This window comes from Dermacentor silvarum, chromosome 3 (assembly GCF_013339745.2).
Source record: "Dermacentor silvarum isolate Dsil-2018 chromosome 3, BIME_Dsil_1.4, whole genome shotgun sequence".
Lineage (NCBI taxonomy): Eukaryota > Metazoa > Arthropoda > Arachnida > Ixodida > Ixodidae > Dermacentor > Dermacentor silvarum.
The window spans coordinates 197786816-197803280 of NC_051156.1; the positions used below are offsets into that span (position 1 = coordinate 197786816).

At 51.0% G+C, this 16465-nt stretch overlaps 1 protein-coding gene across 1 annotated transcript in view; it reads right to left on the bottom strand.

Annotated features, from left to right (window-relative positions):
- Nucleotides 1–980: 980 nt before the first annotated feature.
- LOC119445133 (inosine-uridine preferring nucleoside hydrolase-like) overlaps nucleotides 981–16465 on the bottom strand; it is a 42965-nt gene continuing 27480 nt past the window's right edge. Inside the window, exons 7-8 of the mRNA XM_037709456.2 lie at nucleotides 5794–5930; nucleotides 981–1338 (exon numbers count right to left, since the gene is read on the bottom strand). Coding sequence (XP_037565384.2) covers nucleotides 982–1338; nucleotides 5794–5930 — 494 coding nt within the window. The 3' untranslated portion in view covers nucleotide 981. The remainder of the gene's footprint in view (nucleotides 1339–5793; nucleotides 5931–16465) is intronic.

Genomic DNA, 16465 nt, shown 5'->3' on the forward strand with positions numbered 1-16465 from the left:
GGTTAACGGCATTCCGAGATAGCGCGAACGGTGACGAGCTGATCGAAGAACCTCGATTTTCCTCCCTAGCTGAACTTCCCTCTTTCCCTTTGTGTGTGTGTGTGTGTTTCTTTTTTTCTCTTTTTTTTTACAGCAAAGCTGTCTATGGCTAGGGTTCTATGCATTTTTCGTGTCCGCCAACAGACCTGCGTGTGCAAAAACTCAGCTCCCGACTTTAATGCGAAATCGGTTCATTCTATGCAAAAGCTTATACGTCTCATCACTTGTATATGCATTTTGAGTAGATTAGTTATCAATAGGCACCATTTTCAAGATCAGCAGACTCACAGGTAGATAATAGGGCTTCATAAACATTTGCCACTGTGCGACCCGCGTTGGCCACGTGTACGCTCGCACCGCCCTCTCTTTGTCGTCGTTCCGAGCGCTTTTATAACGTATAACCATAGCCTAGTTTCCTTCCGCACTTCCGGCGTGGCGGTTCCGTTGCGCGTAGGGAGCCTACGTTGCATGTAGGCTCCTTAGTTGCGCGTGACTACCTTCGGCCGAGTGGCGGTCCCGTCGCTCCTGTCTAGCTACCTCCGGTTCCCCGAGGCGGCGGTAGTCTTCCACACGAATGTACGCCGCCGATCAAAATAAAAGTGTGTGTGCATGCGTCTTTCTTCGGGATGACCACCGTCGCTGCTCAAGAGAAATATAATTTGCTCATGCCTCTGATCTAAATTTTGTGTCACCTCTATGTCGTGTGCTAAACTGCTACGCTGGTAATCCACCTTCACAGCAGTGGAATGGCGTGTGATTTTTTCTTTCTCGTACATAGTCAAACCTGCGATTTTACGAAAGGAAAGACAAGAAGGTGTGAATGGCCAAACTGCCTGCACAACCTGTCGCCCACATCACCCCAGGCCAACAACAACAAAAACAAAATGAATGAATGACTGATGGAATGAAGCGATCTTTCAGCTGCGTCCCTCCTCGGTTAGGTCACTCGTCGTCGCCGTTGTCCTCGGCCAAAAACACTTTGCGGAAGTGATCTGTTACGGCGTCAGTGTCGAAGCTGTGGACGACGGTCACGCTGTGCGTTATGTGAGGCAAGTGATTTTGAAGCCAGGCGTGCACCATCTGGCCTCGGGTGTAGTCGCCGTGCAGCTCGACGTCGGAGCGGCTTTCCATCGACCCGTTCACGCTGTCGGGAACCAGAGCGGCCAGCACCGCCAGGAAGTCTCCGAGCAGGAACGATCTGGATGTGTGCTCTAGGCAGCATTCGACGGTGTGGTTGCTCACATCGCGCAGGAACCTCGCCAGCTTCGTGTCCTCCGCTACTACATCCTTGTAGACGTGCTGGAAAAAAATTAATCACAAATAATTAAAGCCACTATCCAATGACTGCAGAATTGTTAACTGCAATACGACACCGCCTGTCCAAGGTGCTCCAAAGCTTTATCCAAAACTACACGGTGACGCCGACATGCGGAAAACTGCAGAACTAAACACCGTTCCAATTAGTGGCGTTTATTAAAACTAATTTTTCGTATGTCGGCGCCTCTGAGTAGTTTTGTAGCTTCTTAGACCACGTGTTGCAGATAATTTTGAACGTAGCTGCAAATTTTGGAACGTGAAGGAAGGTGCAGAAAACAAGACGAAGTCGAGAATATAAAACAGCGCTGACTAGCAACCAATTCCTATTGCATCTTGACGTAATATTGTAACCAGCAGAACAGGGAAAACTAATAGAAATGAAACGAGGTGAAACGAAGGGAAAGGAGCAACGTCGGCTATGGTGGAAAATTCCAGTGCAAAATACAGAGTTCTAGTCCCTTGTCGTGCTTTCCTCGTAATATTTCGGTGTAGCCGGTGTTATGCGAAACAACGCCCCTAGAGAGACTATACGACAAGGGATAACTAGTGTACCCGCTGTGGTTGCTTACTGGCTATGGTGTCGGGCTGCTAAGGACAAGGTCGCTGGATCGAATCCCGGACCCTGCCACGGCGGCCGCATTTCGATAGGGACGAAATGCGACAACACCCGTGTACTTGGATTTAGGTGCACGTTAAGGCACCCCAGTGGTCCAAATTCTTCCGGAGTTACCCACTACGGCGTGCCTCATAATCAGATCGTGGTTTTGACACGTAAAACCCCGTAATTCAAGGAATAACTTGTGCTGAGCACTGGGACTTCTTGCTCGCATTACGTCGTCCTGCTTTTAAAGCGACAGCGTTAAGGTCCCCATGTCGCAAAAAAATCCGGTGGCGGCGTCCTGCGTCGGCGACGACCGTCTTGTGAGCGAAAAATCAGCCTCAACCACGCATACCTAACCACGTAGGCCCTCGGCGTGGATAAGAGGCGATACTGACCTAATTGAATTTCTCAAGGTAAATGTGTCAGAAAAATCGAAAAGTAGATTTTAAAACACAACCTACAGACATGATAGTGTCGGATTGTAATTTCACTATACGAGAAAACAATTCTGTTACGCGGAAACTCAAACACAAACCCCTTTTCCAGAGTTTCTACCATTCACAGAGTGGCACGGCCCGCTCTGTTCCTTGCAAGAACACCATCCAGATGGCGCTCGCATCTGCAGCAGCGGCGCGCGCGGAGTCGAAGGTGCAGTTCCACCCGTACCAAGGTTTAAAAATCACGATCACATATTGTAAAAAAGCCAGCAGATCCCACGCCCTGTGGGAATCTATGTTATGCGAAGTAGTATGTGGGGAGCCTACCAAGTTAACCAAACGACTATGAGAGCACCAAGACGTAGGCGGTTCTTTCATGACCTACATTACACGCATGTCATGACATTCATGTCATGAGTCCTAGGGAGCCCCTTTAGCTACACCTAAGAAACCTTAAGGCGAAAGTCTTAGTCATGCTCATGATTATGACTTCGACCATCAACCTTTAGCCTTTTCCTTCACTTAATACCACATCCAAACCCATTCCATTGGTTTTTTTAGTGTTAATTCTTTTTCGCTGTCATTGTCATTTTTGCTGAGTCATGCTCATGATTATGATTTCTACCATCATCATTTAGTGTTTTCTTCACTTAGTGCCCACGTCCGAACCGATTGCAGTGGTTTTTGAGTGTTATTCTTTTATCGCTGAGTCATTGTCATTTTTGCTGAGTCATGCTCATGACTGTGACTTCTAGCAGCATCCTTTAGTGCTTCCTTCACGTAGTACCCAGGTCCAACCCCATTTCAGTGGTTCTTGAATGTTAATCTTTTTTCGCTGAGTCATTGTCATTTTTGCTGAGTCATGCTCATGACTATGACTTCTACCAGCATCCTTCAGGGCTTCCTTCATTTAGTACCCACATCCGAAACCATTTTACGTGGTTTTTGAGTGGTAATCTTTTTCGCTGGGTGATTGTCATGACCTACATGACACGCATCTCATGACATTTATGTCATGACCTATCACTTATGTTAGTCATAGACTCCTGTCATACCATGCCTATTTTGGTAGCTACCAAGTTAACGAAACGACCATAAGAGCACCAAGACGTAGGCGGCTGTTTCATGACCTACATGACTACATGACATATCTTCTATGTTCGTCATATACTCTTGTCATAGTATGCCAGTTCTGGCACATACCAAGTTAATGGAACGACCATGAGATCACAAAGACGTAGGCGGCTAGATAGATAGATACTGTCAAAGTATCAAATGTTCGCCAAGAAATGCTTGGCATTTAAAAGCAAACAATAACGTATGATGTCACTACTATGGGTGCTATGGGTGCATTATAGGTTCCACGCCGTATTTACTTAGGGGGCTCGTGACAGCCCTAAGTAACTACGGCGTGGAACCTATAATCATACAGAGCTAAACGAATAATTACACCATCTTTTATCGCAAACAGTTCAAAGCGACTGCCACGAGTGACATGGCTTCGGACCGTTAAGCTGCACGCACCATATAAACCGATGGTGGTGGTCACGTGGTGCCGCGCACTACTGACCGTACCACCAAAACATCCGAGCCTATTGACCACGTCGAGGACATAACGAATCGAAAGCAAGATGGAACCACCCGCCCCCTCCCCTCTGCCTACATTTCCATAGGTATGTAAGTCAAATACCACGATTGACCCGAGTCGAATACGGAGGAACGCATGTTCAAGAAGAATGGAACCTTGGATCGATTGGCCGAGAAGTGGTAGCGGCGCGCGACCAGCGTTCGACAACGCGGTCACTGTGTGACCTTCATCAACTGCACATGGCTGACTGTATGGTGCACCGGCGGGCGGCTTGTGACACTATTTGACCGCCAGCTCCAGTTTCCGTGACGCACCCAACCTTTCACTTGCAGTCCGATGCCGCACTTACATTGCAAAACTTGTATTGCAGTAGTTGCAATGAAATGAAATGCAATTATTCAAGCGAAGCTTGTATTGCCTAACAAGTGTCGGTGCCGTTGAAGGTGTGACCGAAAAAAAAAAAAAAAAAAAAAAAACGTCTCACGCACGTCTCGCGCAAGTGAGGGAAAACGGTGGTGAACCACTGGTGAAACACTTGAGGCGCGTGCCCCTAACACGTGACGGGGGCACCCAATCAGGAGCCGGCGCGCGCCCGGGAAAGGGCAAGGAAAGGAAAGGGCCTCTCGCGCGTTGCTTCGGGTCTCCTTTTTCAGTGCTCCTTTCCTTTCCTATCTCCTTTTCTCCCACTCTCCCCTCCCCGTTGGCGCTGAGCCGTGCTCCCTCAAGGGCTGCAGAAGTTAGCGCCAACCTTTCCTTTTCTCATAACGAATCACTTAGTAGCTAACAGTGCACGCTCGGCAAACGGATGGGAAGGCAGAGCGTTGTTCGGTCGGCGGCCGAACAGGCCGCTTTCGACGAGAAACGCCGTTAACGTCGCCGGGTGTAGGCTCGCGTTCGCCGTGCGGATCCTGCGTTCAATGCAGCCCAAGCCCAGGTTCGGTTACAGCGGCAGGCAGCGGATCGCACGTTGCCCGTCTTACCTAAGCCCAGCGTCAACGAAGGGCAGCGAACCCCGAAGCCAGGGAACCCGACAACCAATTTTGAGGGTACGACAAGTTTCGCGTGCCCCCCTGTTCCCGGTAGGGGAAGGGCCGACGAATCTTTTATTTTTATTTCCTTTTATTTTTCTTCACTTTCAGAAGCTGGAAATTAATGAAGGTTCCTTGGATAAACTTGCCACTGAAAAGACTTTGCAGCAAGTTCAAGTTACTCAGCTTTGGTTTACACGCGGCACCGGTGGTGCACGCGCTCTTGCCCGTCAATCACCATCTCATGGGCAAGTTTACAAACACATGTTAGGAAGGCGCAGATACTAGGCGCATTGGTGAACTGTCCGGGCTTTCTGCGACGTGGCATCGTGGCACTGCCTATTATGAACCCGGAAAACGGAGGCGGTTGCCCCCGAGATTTGGTTGGAGAACATTTGCGTCTTCTTCCCGCCTCTATTGCATAGTTTTTTAATTGTTTTTTTTTTCGTGAATAAAGATGTGACATAGAAGAGTGATCAGACAAGAGGACTCAAATCAACGCAAGTGCTAAGTATCACTTGGTATAGGAAGTAAAACACCAGCTCAGCGCACGTCTCGGACGTGCGCTGAAGGCACAGAGGCATGGAAGACTTCACCAACCAGTAGAAACACGGAGTATAACTTAATTGTTATCACAAGGAAGGTATCTGATATTCCAATCGACGCTCGAAATTTCGGGTATTCCCATTTCTGTAGCTTCTAAAATATCGCTATTCGATCGCCTTCCCCCATGCCCCCTAAACACTGGAGGCGGCCGTCGCTGAAACACCCGGTATCACTCACCAAAGGCACTGCGGCTTGAAGCATGGCTTCCCAGACCACGATGGTCACGGGACAAGTGGCTCTCTGCAGAACAACGCGGGCCGCCTCCGGGTCGGTGATGAAGTTGAACTCAGCGGCTGGCTTGACGTTGCCCTTTCCTGCAAAACGTATATGGCAAAACATGCAAAAGACTTACCTCGAGAAGCAGCATGATATAGCGAAAGTTCATTCCAGTGAAAAGCATGCTATGAATGAAAATGAGGTGATGTCGCTGGTGAATAGTGCCAATGGATGAGGTTTTCGGACATACGTGCTTCACCATATTTGCTTACACGTCTGTATATTAAGGTGTGTCGGAATCGACGCGGTACTATATAACTGGCAAATAGGCTTATGAATCAAAATTGACTAAGTACGTTTTGATTAACCACTATAAAAGGCACATTGTAGTCGCATAACTAAGCAAACGAGAATTAAGGCAAAACACGTCCATATATGTAATATGATCAGCACCAGATCCATAATATATACTTGGTCCAAAGGCATTTCTGTTCAAGCTAACATTCTAGTTAACGTTTTCCCAAACGCCACATCACAGACATCCCCCGTTAAGCACTGGAAATTGGGTTAGTCGTGTCCGTCCTTTCCTCTACGCCCAATGTCGTAGCCTGGAAACTTCCTCATCACCACTCTCGCGCTCGACGTACGCGAAAAAAAAAAAAAAAAAGACCGCCTCCATTCCACCCTGTGAAAGCGGATGTACAGTGGTGCGGACGTTAGACAAGTACCACCACCCCGACTGACGTTAGATGACGTCACACTATAGTACTACCACTGCAAGAGACGTATACGTCATGCCCGCACGCGCGTGTCCGGAAGTGCAGAATACAGCCTCCTTCTTGTAGGCCCTCCACCTGGCGCAAGTGCATTATTGAACTAATTGAATTTCTCGAAGTAAACTGTGTCACAAAATTCGAAACGTATGAGTTGCACAGAACCTGCAGACATGATGGCATCGGATTGTAATTCGAATATACGAGAAAACATAATTCTGTGACGTGGAAACTCAAACACAAAACCTTTCCCACCTTCCAGTTTTTGTGTGAGCACGCCACGAGAAATCCCGACCAAGAAGAGGCTAACAGCTTCACTGTAATAAAAGCTTTTCCCGCAATTACAACGCCTCTTGGAATTGAACCCGTGCGCCTGTGACAATGTGAAGTGTGGAAGCAGAAGCGCTAATTGCTCAACATCTCGCTCTGAAACAGTGACCTTTGCGCATGTATTTAGGATGCCACCACAGGCCACACTATGACGGAGAAAGGCGACCTTGTCCGGTATCGCAAATAAGTTGTTCTCGGTTATGTGCATATTCCCGAGCACAACTTATTTGCAATATGGACAAAGTCGTTGAACTCGTCGCTGAATTAACTGTGGTCTTGCTAAACACGTTGTTTTCGGCGCAAAGTACAGAACATTAAAAAAGGTGGACAAGTTGGAGACAGTGGAGTGTGCCATATGGCGCCAGATGGCGCTCCGCTGTCCCTCAGCCCCTTTTAAAGCCCCTATATATAAAAAAATGTGGTTGATCCCTCTTATATAGGAATCGGTATAGAACACGAAAGTGAAACGTGTCTTCACAGAAGTAGTGTAATGTTTATTGCACATTGATATATAATGTCTATTGGTGTTTTGTGGCTAAAGCGCCCTTAGGCGTTGATGCACCCACGCTGACGCCTGGTGGCACGTCTCCTCCATCACGACTACCAACGTCGATGACCATGAGCAACCGTCGTGCATATGGAAGCTGCACTACGCTGCACACGCTAGCACAACGCGAAAGACGAAGCACGTAACTGACACACTAATACAACGCGCAAGACAAAGCACGTAACTGAATCGTCACCGAGTCAAATCAGCGCGTACAGCGCGTCGTAATTGCAGCCTCCGCGATCAACTTCAGAAACATTTTCAGAGCTAATTGCGGAGGCCACGCTCCGCTGTGCTGAGTACGGTGAACGCCACCTAGGTGGCGTTGGTAGTGCTTCTTGATGCCAGCGTCCCTTCGAATGCTGGCATCGAGGCGTCGTAGTACTGAGACCACCGAAGCGTTCACTGTCGGTGCGCGTTAAGGCCGGAATACATGGAGCGAATAACCGGCGTCCGAGCGAAGAACTTCGTCGGGCGGCGAACGTCCGACGGCCGGCGTCAAGAAATTTGCCGTCCGCAGCCGATCTGCCTGTCCAAACATTTTCGTCGGGCGAACGCCGCCGCCGGAAGCGTCTAGCGCGCAGCGGTGGACGACAGCCAATCAGGAGGCACTAGTTCCGGTCGCAATGCATGCTGGTGTTTCGCGCGCGCGCGCCTTTTCGCGTCGTCTGCAATCGCGTTGGTGTTGCCGTGTCTGCATGTCTCTGCACCGATTGAGTAGTTCCTAGTATGATCTCTCAGGAATCGCGTTGTATTTGTACATCCCATATCCGCTGATCTGCGAGGAAACAGACAAGCAGTGCAAGCTCTCTACAACAACCTTCAACAGAAATCTTCTGATCTCAGAGGCCACATGCTGTCGTCATGCCTATCTCCCGACTTCCCCGATAGATGGCGTTGGCATCGGATATTTCTTTCGCTAGGCTTAGACGCGTTCGAAACGAGAAGCGATCTCGAAAACTACTCAAGGTTATCCATAATACTCTGTCGTCGAAGCGGCCTGAGACTAAGCGAAAGCCGTTTACGCAGTCATTTGCTTCCAACTAAGTGAATTCTACAAGGACAACGCCAAATTCAGTTCGAAGCGGGCGGCCGGGACCGCCGCCAACACGGCGGCCAACGCGCGGCGGCGTTCGCCGCATGTATTGCAACACAGCAAACATCCTGCGTCGTGTCGCCGCGTCGTTACTTGACGCGTGAAGTTCGTCGAGAAAGTTCGCTCCATGTATCCCGGGCTTTAGTGTCATAATGCAGTACTTCTCTTTTCTGCTCATAGGCGGCGGCACCGCCCCGAGCAAGAGCGCGGGTACACGGAGGAGTGTTAGATATATAAGGCGCGTCTGTGTAGCTCTCTGCGAATGCGTTTGTGGCGCAATGGGTTAAACGCTCGGCGATCTATCGTCGCGGACCGAGAGGTCGTGGGTTCGATTCCCAAATTTTGCATGTTTGTGGAACTTTTTCTTCTGGTTTCTTTCTTTGTATTATGTTCTATGACGTATTTCCGTGACGGAAATACGTCAGTGAAGTCTTGGTGGACCCCGGAATAAAACACTTTCGTGTTAAAAGTAGCGCCATTCTTAGATCTTGCCGCCACCGCGCTCACCCCGGCGTTTCCTCCTTGCCGCCGCCTGTCGCCCCAGCCTCCTCCGCTCCCCCATTGGCCAATCCATGTCACGTGGAAGCACGCGTTGCGCTTTTGTATATTTTTTTCTTTCCAGCGCGCTCCGACTGCCATTCTCGGGCCTGTGCGACGAAAGTGGTGTACGCACAAACGGATCAAACGTGTTAGGGACAAGAACTTCGTTGTGATTGCATGCTGCTGCGCCTTAAGTTGCCGCAACCGACAAGGCGAGGGCAAAAGGCTTTTTTTGTTTACCATCCGGCGTGCGCAAACGCTTGCTGCACACTTGATATTTGCGCCGTCTCGCATCTTCGCGTTGCTACTTCCAAAACGGCATTATTAAGACCAGTTACTGAATGACGAAGCAAAATCGCGCCTCAAAAGCTTCTCCGCAGGGTGCGATCAAAGTTTTCCTCGGATTTCCTCTGGTAGCGCGTTAGCTGTCGCCTGCCACGGCAGGCCCGACGCAGGCGGCGCCACTGTCGATATCGCGCCTTGATCGCGCTGGTCGCGCCGAGCGCGATAGTGGAACGGAGGAGGAGGGAAGTGGATGGCGCTACTTTTTATATATAGGGGCTTTAGTCCCTTTTTTTAACGGCGAAGCTGTTTAAGCCATCCGTAAAAAGTGCGCGTTTCACGAAAAGCACGCCGCGCCGTAGCCATGGCAACTAGCGACGACGCAGCTGCCTGCCACTGCGTTGCCTAGCAGCCACCTCGCGGAGCGTCGCGCGCTATGCTCGGGAGAGAGAAACAAATTGTAGCAGCACCAACGTGGTAACGCGCAGAGGCGCTGCCGACGCCAACCGCGCTTCTCCGCTTCTTCGCATTAGCGCCAAACGCTCTTGGTGTCCGTGACTGCAGCAGGCACCTCCGCTGGGTGCTCGGCCGAGCTCCCACCAGCTGCGTGCTATTGCGCATGCTCCGTGACGTCATCCTGGCGTTTCGTCTGTTGTGCGCCGCCTTACAGTGTGCATAGCTTTCGCCCCACTTCCCCTACATGTGCTCGGACTGCAAGTGCTTCGCGAGGCGTTCCCCGATGCCACGGACTGCGAGGAAATGCTTAACACTTCGTATAACTTAGCATCACTTGGCATATTACTTCGTAAAACTTAACATCACTTCGTATAGCCATGACCAGCTAGGGACTGATCAGCTCCGCTGTGTCTTTAGCCTTCCATGCGCCACTAGTGCAAGCTACCCCGATTTTTTATGTTCCCTACTTTGCTCCAGAAACATATTTGTTTAGCAAGCTCAGACACCAACGAGCCTAAGAACAAGTTCTTCTGGATTAACTGCTGTCGGGCAGTGAACGAGTTCAGTGACGGAAAAATCCCTGTAACAGCAAACAAGTAGTGCGCATGCGCACGTGGACAAACGAAGAATAATTAAACAGGCCTGGAGACAAAGGTTTCCGGCTATTATTATTATTATTATTATTATTATTATTATTATTATTATTATTATATGACAAAGAAGTCTGGCACGGCTGTGGACGACACGAAGGACGCCGACAGGAAGACACAACTGCGTAGGCTTAGCCAGGCGCACCAGGAACAGCGTCGAGCCCGAGCCCCACTTCAGTAGCGCTGGCAATCCGGCTGCGGAGCTCTGCACGGCGTACTTCTTCTTCCTTACATCTTCCCCCCTCGCTGAAGACGGAGCCGCACAGGAGGCCTAAGGCGTCGTAAGGACGAAGGGCTCGTGATACGGCTTGAGCCGATCGACATGGACAGTTTCGCGGCTCCGGCGACGCAGGTCCGTAGGGGGCGTCAGAGGTTCGATGACGTAGTTCACCGGAGAAGTTTGCTGTAGAACCCGGTAGGGTCCATGGTATCGGGATACAAACTTGGAGGAGACACCTGGTGTTGAAGTAGGAGGCACCCACAACCAAACGAGAGCGTCAGGCGAAAACTGCTTGTGGGGGCGCCCGTCGTCATGACGAAATTTCTGTAGCGCTTGTTCTTGCGTTGTTAGAGAGCGAGCTAGTTGCCGACATTCTTCTGCATACCGGGCGGCTTCGGAAACCGGTGTACCCTCTGATAAGTCGGGACGGTAAGGAAGAATAGTGTCAATCGGAAATGACGGTTCTCGGCCGTATAGAAGAAAGAAGGGAGAAAAGCCCGTCGTTGCCTGGGGTGCCGTATTGTAGGCGTACGTGACATAGGGAAGGATGAGGTCCCAGTTTGTGTGGTTGGAGGCGACATACATCGAAAGCATGTCGCCAAGAGTTCGGTTAAACCGCTCTGTCAATCCATTTGTTTGCGGGTGATATGCGGTGGTACAGCGATGAATAATGCGGCATTCAGTGAGAAGTTCTTGAATGACATCGGCGAGAAAGACGCGACCTCGGTCGCTCAGGAGTTCGCGGGGGGCGCCGTGACGGAGAACGAAGCGTTGAAGCAGGAAGGAGGCAACGTCACGAGCTGTCGCGGCTGGTAGAGCGGCCGTTTCTGCATACCTCGTGAGGTGGTCTATGGCTACAATGACCCAGCGATTGCCAGCAGCTGTGTATGGCAGAGGCCCGTATAGGTCTATTCCAACGCGGTCAAAGGGTCGCGAAGGGCACGGTAAAGGTTGCATTGGTCCAGAAGAGCGGCAAGGATCAGGCTTGCGGCGTTGACATTCTGTGCAAGAGCGAATGTACTTTTGCACAAATGTGTACATACCGCGCCAATAAAACCTATGACGTAGTCTGGTGTAGGTCTTGAAGAGACCAGCGTGTGCACACTGAGGGTCGGCGTGGAAAGCGGCGCATACATCAGTGCGGAGCTGCCGGGGTATGACAAGCAGCCATTTGCGGCCGTCGGAACTGTAGTTACGGCGATAGACGATTCCGTCGCGGATGGCGAAGTGCGAAGCTTGTCGGCGGAGCGCTCGGGATGGTGGGCGTGCAGGTGAATCAGAGATGTAATCTATCAAAGATGAAATCCAGGAGTCCTTGCGCTGCTCCAAAGCCATGTCGACAGAAGCGAATGGGGGAACTGGGTCATCTAAAACGGAGACACTGACAATTTCGGCGTGGACAGGCGAGCGCGAAAGAGCATCGGCATCGGCGTGCTTCTTGCCGGAGCGGTAGACAACACGGATGTCGTACTCTTGGAGCCTCAGTGCCCACCGGGCAAGGCGGCCGCAGGGATCCTTGAGGGACGACAACCAGCAAAGTGCGTGGTGATCGGTAACGACATCGAAGGACCGGCCGTACAGGTATGGGCGAAACTTTGTAATGGCCCAGATGATCGCGAGGCATTCTTTTTCAGTGACTGAATAATTCGCCTCAGCTTTGGTGAGAGTGCGGCTCGCGTAAGCAACAACATATTCCTGGTAGCCGGGCTTTCGCTGGGCGAGCACAGCGCCAAGACCAACGCCGCTAGCATCCGTATGGATTTCCGTGGGAGCAGTGGGATCGAAATGGCGCAGTATCGGTGGTGTTGTAAGCAGGCGCCGTAGCGTCGCGAAGGCCTCGTCGCAAGGCGGTGACCATGCGGAAAGATTGGGGTCTCCCCGAAGAAGCTCTGTCAGCGGTGCCATAATCGAAGCGAAATTTCGAATGAAGCGGCGGAAGTACGAGCAGAGGCCAATGAAACTACGCAAGTCTTTTAGAGTCGTCGGCCTTGGGAATTCTTTAACAGCACGGAGCTTTGTGGCATCGGGGAGAACGCCATCCTTCGATACGACATGTCCGAGAATTGTCAGCTTTCGTGCCCCAAAGTGACATTTTTTCAGGTTGAGTTGGAGGCCAGCGTCACTGAGACAGCGTAAAACCTGCTCCAAGCGATGAAGGTGAGTAGGAAAATCTGGTGCAAACACTACTACATCATCCAAATAACACAAGCACGTGTTCCATTTGAGGCCTCGAAGAATAGTATCCATCATCCGCTCAAAAGTGGCGGGTGCGTTGCAAAGGCCGAATGGCATCACACGAAATTCGTATAAGCCATCTGGTGTGATGAAAGCAGTTTTAGGCTTATCGTCTGCAGCCATAGGCACTTGCCAATAACCAGAGCGTAGATCGAGGGAGGAAAAGAACTCTGCGCCTTGTAAGCAGTCTAAGGCATCATCAATCCGCGGCAATGGATAAACATCCTTTCGAGTTATTTTGTTTAGGCGACGGTAATCCACGCAAAAGCGGATCGAGCCATCCTTCTTTTTAACCAAAACAACTGGCGATGCCCATGGACTGTCGGACGGTTCAATGACACCACGCTGCAGCATTTCACCTACTTGCTCATCAATGACGCGTCGTTCTGTCGACGATACGCGGTATGGTCGCTGCCGTAGCGGTGAGTGAGCACCAGTGTCAATCCGGTGACATACAGTCGTCGTTCGACCCAGGGAAGAGCTATGGCTGTCAAAAGCAGGGCGAAATTTCTCGAGGAGACGGAGAAGGTCATGGCGTTGCTTGGGGTTTAAGGCGCTGTCGATGACGTGACTGAAAACGTCTTCAGGCGATGAGGCAGGTGCGGGACTACCGGAGAGGGTGTTGACCTCGGACGAACCAAGAAGTTCCAACGTGGTAATGGTGTCGTAAGGCTCCACAGTGCCGAGAGATTCACCGCGAAGCAACGTAATCGGGAATGGGAAGTGGTTGCATACAGGAAGGTGAGTCGCGCCTGCTTGAAGGCCAAGCAGCGCGGTTGGCAGTGGTGAGATGTGGCGATGAACGAAAGCAGTGGAAGGAGTGAAGAGTACGGTAGAGTCGCAGGCAACGGAACAGGACACAGGTGCCAGAACGGATGCGTGCGGAGGTATCTGGAGGTCGTCAGTGAGGGACAACTTGGTGCGGGAAAGCGAAACGTCGTCAGATATGGCATTTCCAAGCGAAGAGAAGGCGACTTCTGCACGGGAGCAATCAATAACAGCTTGGTGACGGGAGAGAAAATCCCAACCTAAAATAATATCGTGGGAACAGTGGGGAAGAACGACGAACTCGACGAAGTAGAGCACTCCTTGAATTTCAAGTCTGGCGGTGCACGCAGCCACTGGCTGGACGTGCTGTGCTGTGGCCGTGCGGAGTAATGGACCGAAGAAAGGCGTCGTGACTTTTCGTATGGAGCGGCATAGTTTTTCGGCAATCACAGATATGGCGGCACCTGTGTCAATGAGGGCAAGCACAGAGACACCTTCAACAGCGACATCAATAACGTTGGGCGGCGAAAGAAGAGGGCTTGAGCGTTGCGACGATGACGCAGTTCTTGCCTCGGGAACTGCGCCACTTAGTTTTCCGTGTCAGCGGTAGAGGGACGTCGACGCATCGGGGAGAGCGAGCGACGACGAGGAGAAGGAGAACGGCGGTCAGAAACTGGGCGATGGCTTGGGCGGGGAAGGGGTAAATCGCGGTCTGGAGCGTAAGGCAATGAATGGTCGTACGCTGCTGTGCGTGGGTCGTCACGTGGATGAAGTGGACGGCGGCGGCACAGGCGTGCAACGTGTCCGGCAATACCACAGGAATAGCAGATGGGCCGATTGTCCGCTGTGCGCCAAGGATTTACTCGATGCACCGGAGGTCGTGAGGGCGTGGAGGTAAAAACAGGGCTAGGCATCGGGGGCGGAGCCCGGAACGTCGGTGGGCGTGGTCGTGCGACGGCGTCGGCGTAAGTCAATGGGGTGGTGAGTTGAGGCGCCCGCTCCAGAGGAAGAACTTCGGACACTTGTTCTTCTATAACGTGTCGTAGGGTCGGACTAAGGGACGAACTTGACTCCGGCGGGTTGTTGGAGATAAGGGAGAGCTGGCGAGCAACTTCTTCCCGGACGAATGCCTTGATCTGCGAGAGGAGGGTGGAATCTGGAAAAGGGGAGGTCAAGCCGGACAACGATTCCTGATGGGGATTAGGGCGGCGGGTGAGGAGGCGTTGACGGCGTAGCTCGTCATAGCTTTGGCATAGTTCAATGACTTGGGCAACCGTAGAGGGGTTCTTTGAGATCAGCATTTGAAACGCGTCCTCGTCGATGCCCTTCAGTATTTGTTTGATTTTATTGCCCTCAAGCATGGATGCATCGACGCGTTTGCAGAGATCGATGACATCTTCAATGTAGCTGGTAAAGGTCTCACCAGGCTGCTGAGCGCGCGACTGCAGACGCTGTTCGGCACGAAGCTTTTGAACAGCAGGACGGCCGAAGACCTCGCTGAACTTCGTCTTGAACACGGTCCAGCTTGAGACTTCGCTTTCGTGGTTTCGAAACCACAAGTGGGCAATTCCGGTGAGGTAAAATGGGACGGTGGTCAATTTCGTGACGTCATCCCATTTGTTGCTGCGACTCACGCGTTCGTATGATGACAGCCAGTCATCAACGTCGTGGTCATCACTGCCGCTAAAGATGGGAGGGTCCCGCTGACGGAGTGTGCCGGGGCATACGGAGGACTGGGGAGCAGCTGGTGGTAAGCTCGTGGCGCTTGCGGAGGTCATGGTAGCAGGGAGAATCCGGCTGCGCAATTCCAGGATGACAGAAGACCCAGCAAACCTCCACCAAATATGACAAAGAAGTCTGGCACGGCTGTGGACGACACGAAGGACGCCGACAGGAAGACACAACTGCGTAGGCTTAGCCAGGCGCACCAGGAACAGCGTCGAGCCCGAGCCCCACTTCAGTAGCGCTGGCAATCCGGCTGCGGAGCTCTGCACGGCGTACTTCTTCTTCCTTACATTATTATTGTTGTTGTTGTTGTTGTTGTTGTTGTTGTTGTTGTTGTTGTTGTTGTTGTTGTTGTTGTTGTTGTTGTTGTTGTTGTTGTTGTTGTTGTTGTTGTTGTTGTTGTTGTTGTTGTTGTTGTTGTTGTTGTTGTTGTTGTTGTTGCAGCGAACCTGTTAATGGCTAGGTCGCCGAGGATCGTATCCGCGTGTAGGAAAGTGCCGGCAGATCCCACGCCCCGTGGGAATCGATGTTATGTGAAGCAGGGTGCGGGGAGCCTACCAAGTTAACGAAACGACCATGACAGCACCAAGAAGTAGGCGGCTGTTTCATCACCTACATGACACGCATGCCATGATCTATCATTTACGTCCAAACCCATTTCAGTGGTTCGTTAGTTTTAATATTTTTTCGCTGAGTGATTGTCATTTTTGCTGAGTCATGGTCAGGACTATTGCTTCTACCATCATCTTTTAGTGTTTCCTTCACTTAGTACCCACGTGAGAACCCATTTCAGTGGTATTTGAGTGTTAACTATCGCTTCTACCATCATCTTTTAGTGTTTCCTTCACTTAGTACACACGTCAGAACCCATTTCAGCGGTATTAGAGTGTTAACACTCAAATACCACTGAAATGAGTTCTGACGTGTGTACTAAGTGAAGGAAACACTAAAAGATGGTGGTAGAAACGATAGTCCTGACCATGACTCAGCAAAAATGACAATTACTCAGTG